Source organism: Ornithorhynchus anatinus, chromosome 13 (genome assembly GCF_004115215.2).
Source record: "Ornithorhynchus anatinus isolate Pmale09 chromosome 13, mOrnAna1.pri.v4, whole genome shotgun sequence".
NCBI classification, from domain to species: Eukaryota; Metazoa; Chordata; class Mammalia; order Monotremata; family Ornithorhynchidae; genus Ornithorhynchus; species Ornithorhynchus anatinus.
In genome coordinates this window covers 41,566,514-41,583,027 of record NC_041740.1, presented here as the reverse complement: position 1 = coordinate 41,583,027, position 16,514 = coordinate 41,566,514, and the positions used below count along the sequence as shown (strand labels likewise).

General features: G+C 62.6%; 1 protein-coding gene across 1 annotated transcript in view; it reads right to left on the bottom strand.

The window, feature by feature from the left end:
* Positions 1-15,000, bottom strand: part of DPH6 (diphthamine biosynthesis 6) — a 63,865-nt gene extending 48,865 nt beyond the window's left edge. Inside the window, 3 exon segments of the mRNA XM_029078084.1 lie at positions 7,878-8,071; positions 9,742-9,836; positions 14,911-15,000. Of these exon segments, the coding sequence (XP_028933917.1) occupies positions 7,878-8,071; positions 9,742-9,836; positions 14,911-14,933 (312 nt within the window). The 5' untranslated portion in view covers positions 14,934-15,000.
* Between the last annotated feature and the right edge of the window lie 1,514 nt (positions 15,001-16,514).

Below are 16,514 nucleotides of genomic sequence, written 5' to 3'. Positions count from 1 at the left end.
GCCAAGTCGATGCCCCGTCCGCCTTCCCCCGGGGCCGAGGGTGAGAGGCAGGTGGGGGTGGCTCCCCGATTTGGGACGGGGGGGGGGGACGGGGGGGGGGTCGTCGCGGGCGTCCTTCTCGGGGAGCGGGGCCGGTAGCCCGCGGGGCCGGTAGCCCGCGGGGCCTCCGGCCCCGGACGGGCAGTAGAGGGCGCTGCCGGCCCGGCTCTGAAGCTGGCCCCGGGCCGCCGGGAAAGCTTGACCCGCCGGCCCCCCGCCCTCCCGCCCCCCCCAAATCAAACCCACGCAGGCCTGGAAAACGAACGCCGGGTCGAGGTTGAAAGGGAGGCGCGTTCCTAAAAAGGAGGGGACTCCAAGTGGAGAACGAGCCGGGGGGCAGGCCGACGAGGGATCTGCCTTCTAATCCCGGCTCTGCCGCGTGATCTCCGGCGAGTCGCTTCGCCTCTCCGGGCCTCGGGCTCCCCGCCTGTAAAATGGGGGCTAAATGCCGGTTCTCCCTCCCTCCGACCCGGCCAGCCCCGTGCGGGGCGGGGACCGTATCGGATTCCCCCAGCGCGTTTTGACGTAGGGGTTCGTACCGCGTTTTGGCGCAGTTATTACGCTTACGGTCTTCCCGACCCCGTCCCTCAGGCGCTGACTCACGTCCCCGGCCCCTCTGCCCTCTCCCCCCCATTCATCTTGGCGTCGGCCTCCGCGCCGGACCGTAAGCTCCTCGAGGGCGGGGATGGTGGCCGCCGACTCTTTGGGACCCTCCCCGGCGCTCGGTCTGCGCCCGGCGGGAAGGGGCCCGAAGTGCCAAGCGAGACCCTGCCCTTCGGGACGGGGGGCTGCCGAGCGAGCAGCTCCCGGCCAACGCCCGCGGTGACGCGGCCGTACCCTCCTCCCCGGCCACGGTGCCGACGCGGGCGGGCCCGAGGGCTCGCCCTTCCGCCCTCGAACGCCCCGAAGGGGAGCTGTCTTCCACGGCCGCGGGACGCGCCATCCTTCCCTTAAGCCCGGCCCACGGCCCGGGCCCCGGGCCCCGCGAGACGTGGCGGGAGGGAGCGGAAGAGCACGGCCGCGGCGGGGAAGCCGAGTACGGGCCGGAGGTCACGCCTCCCCCCGTGAACACGGACGGGCGTCGTCCTCCTCCCTCCGCCCTCCGCGTCCCCGACGGTCGGCAGGGTCCTCGGGCGGCCGCTTCGGTCCTCCGCGGCCGAGAGGAACGTAGCGCGTTCCAGCCGATCTTTCTCAACGCCAGCCGGCCGGGAGACCGAGGGAGGGCGGGGAGGGCCGGGCCGAGGGCCCCGCGGTGTTCGTTCTCATCTGGGCATTTCGCTCGGCTCCCCGGCCCAGTAGCGGGACTCCCGCGGGGGGAGGAGGAGGAGGGGAAGGAGTAGAGTGATTAGCAGTCATTACTGTTAATTAGCGGTCCTCCGCTCCGCGGGCAGCTGGCGGGCGGAGGGAGCAGCCGAAAGGGGAGGACGGAGGGAGGTCAGATGGAGGGCCGGACCTCGGGCGGGTCGGCGAGCGGGGGCCGGGGGGGGGGGGGGCGGAAAGTTTCTTTCTGAAGACGGGCCAAGCCCCGCCCGGGTAAGTCTCGGAAGCGGCCACCCGCGACCGGTAAGCGGGATTGAAAACAGCCGGATCAGCGCCCAATTAGCGCGGCTCCTTTTTAAACAGGAAAAGGGTTGAAGGGAATGAGGAGAACTGGAAATTCGGACCTCACATTCTGCAGTCTCACTGATAAAAGGAGGAAACGTGTGTTTATCGAACCCGCCGGGGGAGCGGCCCGTCTGACCTCCCGTAAAACCATCGCCAGCGGGGACCGGGCCCGAGCCCACGGGAGGAACGCGGGGGGCCCCCCGTCCCGGGCGGCGGGGTCGCCGCGGGGACGCCCCCCCCCCCCCCCCCGTGGCCGGGACCGGCCGGGCGCCCGCGGATCGCCGCGCCGAGCGCTCGTCGGCGTAGCCGCGATCCCTCCCCTCGAGGGGCTCGCGGTGGGCAGCGTGGGCCGAGCGCAGCGAGGCGGCCACGGTCGGATTGATTGAGCACCGCCTCCCCCTCTAGACGGTGAACCCGCCGTGGGCGGGGAATGTGCCTCTCTACTGTCATCCCGCCCTCTCCCAAGCGCTTGGCAGAGTGCTCCGCACGCCGTAAGTGCTCAATAAATACAACGGACCGACCGCCCCGCCCCTCGAGGCGCTTACAGCCGTCGGTGCCGGCCGGGGCGCGGAGCGCCGAACGGAGGGCTCGGGAGATCACGCTTAGATTGATCGATCGCCGTCCCCACCCGCGAGGAGCTCGCGGTCAGTAAGCAGCCCACTGGCCGGGCGCTCGGGAGACGATGCCGGAGGCGGCGGCCGCGACCTGAGCCGGGGCTGGGAAAAGCTACCGGGCCACCGGGCCGAGGGATCGGAGCAGCGGCGTGCCTCAACGGAAGGAGCCCGGGCTCGGGAGTCGGAGGACGCGGGTTCTAATCCTGCCTCCGCCACCCGTCCGCCGCGCGGCCCCGGGGCGAGCCACTTCGCTTCTCCGGGCCTCGGTTCCCTCATCTGGAAAATGGAGATTAAGACCGTGAGCCCCACGTGGGACGACCTGATTACCTTCTCTCTACCCCGGCGCTCAAAACAGTGCTCGGCAAACAGTAAGCGCTTAACAAATACCACGGATTCTTTTTTCTCTGCGCATCAGTTACCTCATCTGTAAACTGGGGATGGAGACTGTGAGCCCCACGCGGGACAACCTGATGACCTTGTACCTACGCCAGTGCTCAGAACGGTGCTTAGTAAGCGTATAACAGATACATCATTATTAGTATTAATAAAGCTAAAGGCTACGGCAGGGCGGCCGAAGCCGTCGGCCCGTTGGCCCGGCAGCTCTTCCCTGCCCCGCCCTCTGCCGTTCCGCCCCCGCCCCCCTCGATGAACCCGACGGCCCGGGAGCGGGAGAGGGTGACCCTGCCTGGAGGGTTGGGGCGGACGCTGGCTTTTCAGTTCGGGTCAAGGCGGGCGCCGCGCACGGCGGCTCCGGCAACCAAACCCCGGGCCCAGACGGAAGGGCGCGCCACTCGGGGCGGCTCAGGGCACCCATCGCTGTACACGGGCAGAGAGCACGGCGGCCCAGGGCGCCGGACGCCGTGTACGGACAGGAGGCACGGCGGCTCCGGGCGGCCAGGGAGGCCGACACCTCATCTCTCTCTACTGCCCGCTCGGGTCCGAGCACGGGATCGCGTCGGAGGTCGGGGACCCCCCCGCCCCCCGAGGATCCGGCCTGTGCAACGTTCTGACACCCCCGCCCCTTCCCCTCCACCCAAACCGCTTCCACACCCATCCCAGCACGTATCGCATCCCGCCGGGCCTCCTTCATCACCCTCCTCGCTGACCTCCCTCCCTCCTTCCGCTCCACGCTTCGCTCCGCTGCCCGCCTCGTTTTTCTGAGACGTCGTTCTGCGTACGTCTCCCCACTCCTCAAGGATCTCCGGGTCGCCCCACCCTCGTCCGAATCAACCGAAGACTTCTCGTCGCACGTCACCCCGCTCCTCGGACGACTCCGGCGGTTGCCCGTCCACCTCAGACAAAAAGTCCGGACCACCGGCTCGGAAGCGGTCCGTCACCTGGCTCCCTCCCACCTCGCCTCGCTCCTCTCCTTCTACAGCCACGCTCTCCTCCTCTGCCGCCGCCGATCCTCTCACCGGTCCACCTCGCTCGTCTCGCCGCCGACCCCCGGCCCGCCTCCCCCAACGGGCCCTCCCGGATTAAGCCCCGCTTCTCCTCATCTCCCGCTCCCCTCTGCGTCACCCTGCGCCACACTCCCCCCCCCCCCCCCCCCCCGGCCCCGCGGCACTTCCGTACACAGCTGCCGTTTTATTTATCGGTATCGACGTCTGTCTCCCCGACTCTAGGCTGCGAGCTCGTTGTGGGCAGGGAATGTGACCGTTTATTATCGTATTGTACTCTCCCGAGCGCTCAGTACAGTGCCGTGCAGAGTAAGCGCTCGATAAATACGACCGAACGAAAGAACGAACGGACCCCGGGGTGTCAGCGGACGGCGAGCCGGCCACCCCTCGCCGCCGGCCCGTCGGATGCCCTCCGGGGCTCGGTCTCGGGGTTGCACGGCTCGGGCCGCCCGTCGGACAGAGCCCCCCGATCCGACCGACCGTCGCCAACGGGCCGATCGGCCTCTTCCCGTCGGCCCCTCGGACGCCGAAACCTCTAGAGGTTCCCGGTCGCCCCCGGGGGGGGGGGGGGGAGGGCGCGCTCTCGTCGGCGCAGACGCCTCAGCTCCGGATGCTGCTGGGTCGGGCGGGGACCCGGACCCGCACATCCCAACCCCACCGACCAGCGGGTCTGGAAGCCCACGAGACCGCCGGGCCGGACAGCGGGCTCCGGCACCCTCGCGGAAGGCCTCGCCGGGCCTCAGTCCGCCCTCGTGGGAAGGGGGTGAAATCCAGACCTACCGCCTCGGGATCTGGGAAAACCAAGCCCCCGCTTTTATTTTTAGTGTAAAAAGGGCTTATCGGTGGGGGCGGGGAAGAGACCCGGCTCCAAAGGGAACTCAGGTTTAGCTCCATTAGCATCTTTCACCTAGGCTGCACTATTAGCGAGCGCTCTTTTCTTTTCCCTTCCGCCGTCTCCCGCTAATAGAGCCGAGAGAGAGTCCACTCTCCGCCGCTGCTGCGGCTGCATTTAATATTAATATGCTAATGGAAGTTCACAGGCACGGGGTAGATGACGTATTTAGATTTCTCTCTGCTTTATTCTCCGGGAACGGGGGCTGGGGGGGGCGGGGGGGGGGAGGACGGGGCCGTGCAGGTGTGGAGCTCGGAAACGTGCCTTTAAATAATAATAATTACGGTACTCGTTAAGGGCTCGCTGCGTGCCAGGCCACGTACGGAGTGCCGGGGTGGATGCAAGTTAATCGGGTTGGACGCGGTCTTGAGCCCCATTTTACAGATGAGGTAACGGAGACACAGAGAAGTTAAGAGAACGCGAGCCCGTCACCGGGCAGGGACCGTCTCTATCCGTTGCCGAACTGTCGGTTCCAAGCGCTCAGTACGGTGCTCTGCACATGGTAAGCGCTCAACAAATACTATTGAATGAACGACTGACTTGCCCAAAGTGACAGAGCAGACAGGTGGTGGAGCTGGGATTAGAACCCATGACCGTCTGCCTCCAAAACAGCGTCCACATATGGCCTCTCTCCTCCGGATCTCCCCGAGGCAGACAGAGGCGGCAAGAGAGCGCTGTGCTCTCATTAGACGGGGAAACCGAGTCTCGGTGAAGGGGGATGACTTGGCCTTAGGTGCGCAGAAAACCACAAGTCTCTCCGGGCCTGTCGCGACGTCTTTGGGGGAAACCCTCCACCTCCGGGACCCTCCGGGACCCTCCGGGTGCCCCGAGCACGACGGCGGCCGTAGGAGAAGCGCCTCCTGAGTGCGGGGCACTGTGCCAAGCGCTCGGGGAACGCGAGCAGCGGCGCGAGACCCCCTGGTGGGTGGCAGGCGGGGGAGCGGGCCGGACCCCCGGTTTCTCCAGCGGCGAAGCTGGGACGGGCCGTTTGTCCGTCTCCGGCTTCCCGAGGCCGGCGAGGTGCTCCGCCTCCGGCTTTCTTCTCTCCGCGGGACGGGGGGCGGCGGGCACGTCTCAGCCTAACCTGCTGGGGAGGATCCATTAAGCTATTTCTGGAACCGTGCGCTCGATCAATCCGCGGACGGGTACATTAGCGCTAAAGGCATTCTCTTCTATCGGCGGAGAACAGGAACGAAATGGAATGGGGATCCCCCGCCGCTCCACTGCACCGATACGGGCGGTCCCACGCTCTATCGGAAAAACCAAAGGGTCCGCGCCTCCGCTGGCTCGGCGGAAGGTCCGACGGCCCGGGGGCCGCGGGGGGCCCCCCGCCGACGTTAACGCCGGGATTCGGCCCCGGGGTGGCCGGACGGCGGCGGGCCTCCCAGCCGAGAGCACGCAAAACGCGTGGTCCGGCACGTTGACCCCCGGACAAGTCGCTTCCCTTCTCTGCGCCTCGGTCACCTCATCTGTAAAATGGGGATTGAGACTGGGAGCCCCCCCGTGGGACGGGGACCGCGTCTAACCCGATTATCTCGACCGTGAGCCCGGTGTAGGGTGGGGATGGTCTCGATCTGTTGCCGAACGGTACTTTCCAAGCGCTCAGTACAGGGCTCGGCACACAGTAAGCGGTCCATAAATACGACCGGATGAATGAATGAATGAATGAATGAATGAATGAATGGCGAAGCGGCGTGGCTCAGTGGAAAGAGCCCGGGCTTAGGAGTCAGAGGTCACGGGTTCAAATCCCGGCTCCGCCACCTGTCAGCTGTGCCATTTCGGGCAAGTCACTTCACTTCTCGGTGCCTCGGTTACCTCATCTGTCAACTGGGGATGAAGACTGTGAGCCTCACGTGGGACAACCCGATGACCCCGTCCGTATCTACCCCGGCGCTTCGAACGGGGCTCGGCACGTAGTAGACGCTTAACAAATACCAACGTTATTATTAATGAAGGAATGGATCTATCCCAGCGCTTAGTACAGTGCCTGGCCCGGAGTAAGAGCTCAACGAATACCATAAGGAGGGACGGGCAGGGACCGGCCTGCCTCCGCCTCGCTCCTGCGGACGTCCTGGGGAGGGAAGGGGGGGGGGGGGGGGGCGGGTCGCTCCCGCCCGCCCCGGCCGCCCCTCCTCCCGCGACAGGTACCGCGTGGGAGGCCTCGGAAAAAAATGAGACCGCGATGCCGCTGGCACGAAACCGCCCCCGAAACCCGCACGGGAGAGCGGCAGCGCTGATGAGAGACTGAGGCTTTTTAATCCGCATTCAACTTACACAACTGCATTCTATTGTAAATAAGCGTTTCGAGTACCGACGAATCGAGAGGCTTTCAAGGCGGCCATTAACGTTCAACGGGGAAACGGTGCCCGCTCCATCTCCCCCCGCAGAACCCGCGAAGACCGGCCTCGAGAATCACGGGGGCTCCCCGATCCCTTCCCGTCGGTCATTCCTCAATCATTCATTAGAATCCGCGAGACGTCTTTCGGGACGTGCGCTCCGGTCTCACGAACGGGTCGCCCGGTGAAAGCGATCTATCGCCGGTATTTACGTCTTTAAGATATCCCGGAGTAAAATTAATACTCCCGTCCGGGAGAAGCAGCCGCTATTTAGTCGTCGAAGGCCCGGGCCCGTCCCTCTCGACTCCGGCGAGAGTGACGGCGTTGGCCCCCCTAGAGCCGAGGTCGTCACGACGGGGCATTAGCGTGAATTTACGGCCTCCCCGAAGGAGGCCGAGGATAGGACAGCCCGGGATCCGTACCTCCCCAGACGGGCGGGATAGAGAGGGAAATTTCATCTTAATCACCACCGATCCGCCCGTTTCGGATGGGATCGGAGGCCCGCGGCACCCCTGTCCCTCCGGACGCGGTTCCGCTGCCCGGGCCTCCTCGGAGCCGGGGCCCGGCCGGGGCTCTGCCTCCCTTTCCGGTCCCCCCCTGGGGTGGCCGGGAGGACCGGCCCCGGTCCCCGGCCCGGGCGGCACCACCCCACGGGCTCTCTGCCGGGAGGAACCGCTCGAGGGAGAGAGGGCCTGCGGCCGAACCCAGACTCTTGCCTGCAGACTAGACCGTAAGCTCGTTGCGGGCCGGGAACGTGTCCGTTCTGTCGTCATACCGTGCTCTCCCAAGCGCTCGGTACGGGGCTCGGCACGCAGTAAGCGCTCAGTAAATACGATCGATTGACCGAGCGAATACTTGCCCTCCGGCCCACGACCCCGCCCCTGGCCCCGGACTCCCGGGCATAAATCCGTCCTGCCGCTCAGGACGCCTACCCTCTGTGCCGCCCGGGGCCGGCCCGCGCCCTCCCCGGCGGAGCGGCCGCGTGACTCACCCGAACGCGCTTCAGGAGCCGGTACAGGTCCTCGACTTCGTCGCCGCGGCACTCGGCGTAGACGCGGCCGGTGCTGAGGCTGCTCCCCAGGATGGTCTGGCGGTAGAGGGGGAGGCCCAGGGCTTCCGCGTACAGGCCGACGGCCTGGTGGCCCACAGTCTGGTACATGTAGCTGTCCAGCTCGTCCGTGCCGCCTGCACCGAGCCCGCCGGGGGGGCGGGGGCGAGTCTCAGTCCGGAAGGCAGAGGGCCAGGCCGGGGGGGGTCTCCCCGCGGCCGACCCCCCGGCCCGGGGGCTCCACCCCTATCGCGGATCGGAGCTTCCCTCGGCTCTGGGGGCTGGGTTTTCCGGGTTATTTGGGGCGGGACCCCCGATCTGGAAAAAGGTGGCGAACGCCGCCAGCCCCGACCCCCGGCAATTACGGCCCCCCCTTGGGGCCCCCCCGGGGCCTTCGCTATCCGGGCTCCTCCTCTTCCCCTTCCCCGGGGAAGCAGCGTGGCTCAGCGGAAAGAGCCTGGGCTTCGGAGTCAGAGGTCACGGGTGAGACTCCCGGCTCTGCCACTTGTCAGCTGCGTGACTGTGGGCGAGTCACTTCGCTTCTCTGTGCCTCAGTTACCTCAACCGGAAAATGGGGATTAACCGCGAGGGACGACCCGATGACCCTGTGTCTCCCCCAGCGCTTAGAACGGTGCTCTGCGCATAGTAAGCGCTTAACCAATACCGACATTACTATCATTATTACTGCTCCAGGCTCAGCTCCGAGAGCAGCGTGGCCCGGCGGAGAGGGCACGGGCCTGGCAATCGAAAGGGCCCGGGTTCTGACCCCGGCTCTGCCACGTGTCCGCTGGACGACCTCGGGCAAGTCACTTCCCTTCTCCGGGCCTCAGTAAAATGGGGATTTAAACGGTGAGTCCCCCGGGGGACAGGGACTATGTCCGACGTGATCAACTTGTACGCCGGCTCCCGGCACAGTGCCTGGCCCTCAGTAAATAATGGACAAATTCCAGGGAAGGGACAAACAAAAAAACGCGGGCTGGGCCGAGGCTGAAGCACGGGCCGACCGATTTTCAACGTTTTAACTTCTCCGGGAGTTGCGATAGGGTTTGGAGGGATTTCGGCGCTCGGGTTCCTAGCCTCCAAGTCTCTGGATAGCCAAGAGGTGGCCGTGTCCCCGACAGTAGTTACGTCGGCGTTTATTAAGCGCTCTCTTCGGGTCGAGCACCGGGCCGAGCGCTGGGCAAGACCCGAGATCATCAGACCGGACCCAATTCCTGTCCCCAAACCACGCAAAAGAGGAAACAGTGTTTCCCCACCGTAGAGTGAAAACCTCCCCGTGGACAGGGATCGTGTCTACCAGCTCTGTTATAATGTTGATAATAATAATGACAGTATCTGTTAAGTGCTTACCGTGTGCCAAGCTCTACACGCTGGGGTAGATTCAAGGCATTCGGGTGGTCCCGTGTGGGGCTCGGTCTTCATCCCCATTTTACGTGTGAGGTAACTGGGGCACAGAGAAGAGACTTGCCCGAAGTCAAACGGCCGACAAGTGGCGGAGCGGGGATTAGAACCCACGACTTCCGACTCCCGAGCCCGTGCTCTTTCCGCTAAGCCACGCTGCTTCTCTATGTACTGAACTGTCCTCCCCCAGGAACTCTGTACACGGAGAGCGCTCGGCAAACAGCGCTCGTCGACCGATCCCCTCGACGCCGCGGGCCGATGAAAGCGGGGACGAGCCAGTCAGCCGCCTCCTTTCGGGAGGGCCCCCTCGGAGCCCGTCGCCCCCTCGGTCGCCAGAGCGGAGGGCAGCCTGGGGGCCGCGGGCCCGGGGACCCGGGGGAATCCCGCGGCCGGGGGACGGGCTCACCTGGGCTTTCCGCCGGTCTGAGGTTGGCCAAGGCCACGATCCGGTGGCCGGCCGCCACGCACTGCATCATGTTGTAGCAGCTGTCCTTCCCGCCGCTGAGAGAAAACAGACAGTCGGTACCCGGTGTCCGGGCCAGGCCTCACCCACCCGGGGCCGCTCGGCTGTACGTGCTCACCGAAAACCGTTACGATAATTACTATCATCACGGTCGCTGACATGTAGTAAGCGCTTAACAAATACAATAATCATAATACGACTAATCATAGGCAAAGGCTTCTTCCCCGGTCCTCTCCCCACGGAGCCCCCGGCCTCCGGGAGGCCCTGCCCAGCCACCCACCCATCCCCAAGGGGGCAAGGTGCAGGGAGACCGCCCCCCGGCGGGCGGAGGCCACCGGCCCCCAGGGTCCGGGTTCTAGACCGAGGGGATGAGTCGGGGAGGGGGCGGGTGGAGGAGAAACGGGGGCGAGGCAGCTATCTGAGCCTCTTGCAGCTCGTCCTCTACATTGTGAGCTCATCGTGGGCAGGGAATGTGTACTCTCCCAAGCACTCCCAACAGTGCTCCGCATAAAGTAAGCGCTCGGTAAATACGGTCGACCGACCGACGGTGCCCTGCTGACGGTAAGCACTCCATAAATACCGCTGACCGCTTGCAAGCGATGGCTTGGGGTGAAAATGTCCGGCGGCCCCGGAGGGGAGAATTCCCTTCGAAAGGGGAGAGAGGTCACTGGGCGGCAACCAAAGGCACCGAAAGGGCGGACGGGGCCGTGGAAGTCTAGAGAGCCGAGCGCCCGGGGGATCCCTCTCGTCCGGTAAATTCTCTCTGCCGGGGACGCCGATGCCGCCACGGGTGAGGAGCTGCCTGTCCGTCCCCGCCCCGGGGAGCTCGGCGGGCCGCCGGCCGGCCCCACGCGAGAAGCCTCGTGGCCGACGGATGACGTGGCCAATCCGTCCGGAGGCGGACGGCCACCAGGTGAAGGCACGAGGGACCCCGATATTTCCCCCGCGTCTGAAATGGAGCTTTCGGTTGGTAGGCCGGCCCAGGGGGCCGGCAGCGCCCCTTCCTCCGCCGGGCTCGCCGGCCACGGCGCCGGAGCCAATCTCCCAGGATGCGAGCCATCTGCGCCGGGCGATGTCAAGCAGATGGGAACTGGGTTTGCCAAGTTGGGCGTGGAGCCCTGGGGGGAGGAGGAGGAGGAGGAGGAGGAAGGGACACGTTCAATCGATCGATCGAATTTATCGACCGCCTTCTATACGCAGGGCACCGTACTAAGCGCTCGGGAGAGTACAATAGAATCCGGTGACATGGGGGGACAGAGACACGACTGTGAATTAATTCAGCGCTTTATAATTTAAAGATATGTACGTTAGCTTTTTAGGGTCGAGGGTGGGGCAAACGGCAGACGTCCGAAGACGGCAGGTCGACGTCCAGAGGCGCCGCGGATGGGAGAGCGAGCCGGGAAGAAGAGAGCTTAATTGGGGAAGGCCTCTTGGAAGAGATGTGACCTTAACGATGCTCCGAAGAGTGACGGCCTGGCACATACGGAGGGGTAGGGAGTTCCAGGCCAGAGGGAGGATGTGGGAAAAGGGTCGGCGGCAAGATAGACGAGATCGGGGCAGTAGGTTGGCGCTACGGGAGCGCGGTGTGCGGGCCGGGCCGAGGTAGGAGACGCTTCCTCTGGTGTCGGCCAAGAGCCGACGGGCTCGGTGACCAGAGGCCCCGAGGAAGGACGTACGGGGTGGCGATGCTGACAAAGCCGGGGTCCCCTGCCTCTTTGGAGGAGCCTACCTCCCCCCGAAGCCGCCTGGAACCGGACTGCCTTAAGGACGCAGAAATGATGGAAAAGCAGCCTGGTGGGCCTATGGTTTTAGGGTACCGGGTCCTTGCGAAACCGTCTGGGGGCCGTGTAAAGCAGCACCTTCCGAGGTCTCAGAGCCCACCCAACTGGTCCCGGCCCCACCTTTGCGGGGGGGGGGGGCTCTCATTTGCTAAGACGACGAAGGTCGTTTAGGTTTGCTTTAGGTACTAGTTCCAAGCCCTTACTGGGTAAGAGCTTACGGGGCAGGCCTGTCACCTCCCGGGGGATGCTGGATTCTACTTTACTTATTCTAAGTAATATTCTTTACTATTCCATTACTGCCTGTTTCCCCCTCTAGACTGTAAGCTCGTTGTGGGTCGAGAATGTCCGTTTACCGTTAAGTGTACTCTCCCAAGCGCATAGTACGGTAAGCTGCACACAGCGAGTGCTCAATAAACACAACCGAATGAACTTTATGAATCTGCCACCCAGCCCCCTCCCCGGTCACCCCATCCCGGACCTCGTCCGAGGCTCTCGGATGAGCGCGGACCCGGGCCGCCCGACCCGGCCGGTGGTCACGCCGAAGAAGAATCGCTGCGGATTTTTATTAAGCGTAGGGGCCGAGCACCGTATTAAGTGCTGGGGTGGACGACACGAGACCGTCGCGTCCCACGGGGAGCTTTCTGACCGATGAGGAGGAGGAAAACGGGTATCCAATCCGGGGACTGAGATCCCTCCCCCCCATCCTAATAACGTTAACGTTGGTATTTGTTAAGGGCTTACTATGCGCAGAGCACTGTTCTAAGCGCTGGGGTAGATACGGGATAATCAGGTTGTCCCACGTGAGGCTCACAATTAATCCCCATTTTACAGATGAGGGAACTGAGGAGCAGGGAAGTGAAGTGACTTGCCCACAGTCACACAGCCGCCAAGTGGCAGAGCCGGGATTCGAACCCATGACCTCGGACTCCCAAGCCCGGACTCTTTCCGCCGGGCCACGCTGCATCCTGCCCCTCACAGGAACGGCTCCAGGGGCGACGGCCCGGTGAGATCCGGCGGCCTACACCGTTCAAATAAACCGGGTCCCTCGAAGCTCTCCCATTCCCGAGCCCAGCAGACACAGACGGTCAGTCTCCAGAACGCCCTCGTGGAAAAGGAGGGAAAAGGAGAGCCGGCAAGAACGATCCTGGCGTCACAGTACGTACTGCTTTTATTTTAAAGAAAAGCAAGCGGCGGGGTACTGGAGACCGAAGAGGCGTGGGTTTCAACGGAAAGAATCCCCGTCATCGACGGGAAACTGGAATAGGATGCTAAACCGCGGGCCTGAGGCCTCGGGAGCCCGCGGCTGACCGCCCCGTTGCCTCGGGTGCTTTCGTGTTGCCCTGTGTCCCGTGTACCTCGGCCAGAGCCGTCTGAAAAGGCCACGGCAGAAAAACGTATCGACGTCGAACCGCAAGCGGTTACGGCCGGGGGACCTGCCCCTTTTGGGCATTTAGTATCCATTCTGTCCACGGCCCCACGGCACTCACGTCCACATCCGTAAGTTATTTAACGTCCGACTCCCCCCTCTGAACGGTAAGCTCGTTGTGGGCGGGGAATCCGACCACCAGGTCTGATGCACTGTACTCTCCCAAGGGCTTGGGAAAAAGCGCTGTGCACACAGTAAGCACCGGGTGAATTCCACCGAGTGACCGGGGAGGGGGAAACGCGATGTCACCTACCAGCCTGGGACCTAGAGACGGAGGGGAGGAAGGAAAGAGAAAGAGGTTTGGCTTGGGGAGGGGGAGGAGGGGCAGACTGTGAGCCCGTCACTGGGCAGGGATCGTCTCTATCTATTGCCGAACTGTCCATTCCCGGCGCTTAGTACAGTGCTCTGCACATAGGAAGCGCTCAATAAATACTACCGAATGAAAGTGAGGGGCTGAGAAACGGAGAGCCGGGTGAGGAGCGACGAAAGGCGTGTAAAATGGGAGCGAGGGGTTACCGGGGGTGGGTATGACCTGGAAGGGGAGAACGGGGTGGTGCTGACTCGAGGGGTGGGGTGCTGGAGAGAAATAATCATAATATTGATAATTGATAAGCACACAGTGATCAGATGAATGATCATAATGATGACGATGTTGGTATTTGTGAAGCGCTTACTACGGGCAAAGCACTGTTCTAAGCGCTGGGGGGGGGGGGTACAAGGTGATCGGGTTGTTCCATGCGGGCCTCATAGTTTTCATCCCCATTTTACAGATGAGGTCACTGAGGCCCAGAGAAGTGAAGCGACTTGCCCGAGGTCACGTAGCTGACAAGCGGCGGGGCCGGGATTAGAACCCATGACCTCTGATTCCCAAGCCCGGGCTCTTGCCACTGAGCCCCACGTAATTATTATGGTATTTGTTAGGCGCTTACTATATGCCGAGCACTGTTTTCATTCACTCAGCTGTATTTATTGAGCTCTTTCTGTGTGCAGAGCCCTGTTCTGAGCTCTGGGGTAGATAAAAGGCAATGGGTTGTCCCACGTGGGGCTCTCAGTCTTAATCCCCATTTTGCAGATGCGGTAACTGAGGCACAGAGAAGTTAAGTGGCTCGCCCAAGGTCACACAGCGGACAAGCGGCGGAGCCGGGATCAGAACCCACGTCCTCTGGCTCCCAAGCCCGGGCTCCTTCCACTAAACCACGCTGCTTCTCTAAAATAATCCCCGTTTCACGTGGGGCAAGTCACTCGACTTCTCTGGGCCTCAGTCACCTCATCTGTAAAATGGGGATGAAGCCTGGGAGCCCCACGCGGGACAACCCGATCACCTTGTATCCCCCCAGAGCTTAGACGAGTGCTCTGCACGTAGGAAGCGCTTAACAAATGCCATCATCATTATTATTATTATTATTAATTCCGACTCTGGCACTTGCCAGCTGTGTGACTTTGGGCAAGTCACTTCTCTGGGCCTCAGTCCCCTCATCTGTCAAATGAGCCCCACGTGGGACCACCTGATGACCCTGTCTCTCCCCCAGCGCTTAGAACAGCGCTCTGCACATAGTAAGTGCTTAACAAATACCCACATTATTATTACCCTGCATCTCCCTCAGTGCTTAACAAATACCCACATTATTCTTATTAATCCCGACTCTGCCACTTGTCAGCTGTGTGACCTTGGGCATGTCACTTCACGTCTCTGGGCCTCAGTTCCCTCATCTGTCAAATGGGGATGAAGCCTGGGCGCCCCACGTGGGACCACCTGATCACCTTGGATCCCCCCCCCAGCGCTTAGAACAGTGCTCGGCACAGAGTAAGCGCTTAACAAACGCCATGATCATCATCATCATCATTATTATTATTATTACTGTCAGAGCGCCGGGAAAAGGGTGGCCGGTCGCGGGTCGGCGTTACCTGACGAGAGCTACCACCCTCATGGCGGCCGCGGGCCTCCCCTTCGCTCCGACGCCCGCCGACGTCACCGCGCCGTGACGTCACCGCGCACGACGCCGGCAGGAGCGGCCCCGGCCAGGACCTCCCCCCTCCCCGCGGCCGCCAGGACCCCGGCTCGGGGCCGCCCTCCGCGCCGCTCGCTCCGGCTCCGCGCCCCGGCCTCGCCGCACCCGGCCCTCCCGAACCCCCGAGAGGGACTAAAAACGACTCTCCAGATCTCCGGAGTCCAGAATGTCGCTCCGGGGGAGGGAGAGGGACGGCGAAGGGTTACAGGCGCGTCGGGGACACCTATGTGAGGGCAGCGAGGACCCCAGGCGCGTGCTGAGGCCCGGAATGGCGGGAAAGCCCTTCCGCTCTCACTTCATTCATTCATTCATTCATTCATTCATCCATCCATCCATCCATTCATCCATTCATGCATTCATCAATCTATCCATGCATTCATCCATTCATTCATTCATCCATGCATTCATTCATCCATCCATCCATTCATTCATGCATCCATCCATCCATCCATTCATTCATGCATTCATTCATCCATCCATTCTTTCATTCATCCATTCATTCATCCATCCATTCATTCATGCGTAATAATAATACTGTTGGTATTTGTTAAGCACTTACTCTGTGCAGAGCACTGTTCTAAGCGCTGGGGCAGATACAGGGTCATCAGGGTGTCCCACGTGGGGCTCACATTTTTTAATCCCCATTTTTGCAGAGGAGGGAACTGAGGCCCAGAGAAGTGAAGTGACTTACCCAAGGTCACACAGCAGACAGGTGGCGGAGTTGGGATTAGAACCCACCACCTCTGACTCCCAAGCCCGGGCTCGTTCCACTAAAGCCACGCTGCTTCTCAATAGTATTTATTGAGCGCTTACTCTGTGCAGAGCACTGTACCAAGCGCTTGGAATGGACAATTCTGCAACAGACAGAGACAAGCCCTGCCCGAAGACGGGCTCACAAGACTCCCTCACTCCCTCAGTCAGTCAGGCAGCCTCCCAGTCGATCAGGACACTGTACTGAGCGCTCAGGGCTGAGAGTGGCACTGTCTAGGGGGGTGGGATGGTGGACATGATGGTGATGATGGTCTCTGTTAACCACTTACTCTGTGCCAAGCACTGTTCTGAGCGCTGGGGGGAGATGCAAGGTCGTGAGGGTGTCCCACGTGGGGCTCAGTCTGCATCCCCATTTGACAGGTAATAATAATAATGTTGGTATTTGTTAAGCGCTCACTATGTGCAGAGCACTGTTCTAAGCGCTGGGGGAGATACAGGGTAATCAGGTTGTCCCACGAGAGGCTCACAGTCTTAATCCCCATTTTACAGATGAGATAACTGAGGCAACAGAGAAGTGAAGTGGCTTGCCCAAAGTCACCCAGCTGACAAGCGGCTGAGGCGGGATTTGAACCCATGACCACGGTGCTTGCTAAGCGCCAACTATGGGCCGAGCACTGTTCTAAGCGCTGGGGTAGAAACAAGGTCATCGGGTTGTCCCACGTGGGGCTCAGAGTCTTCATCCCCATTTTACAGACGAGGGGACTGAGGCACAGAGGATGATAATGATAA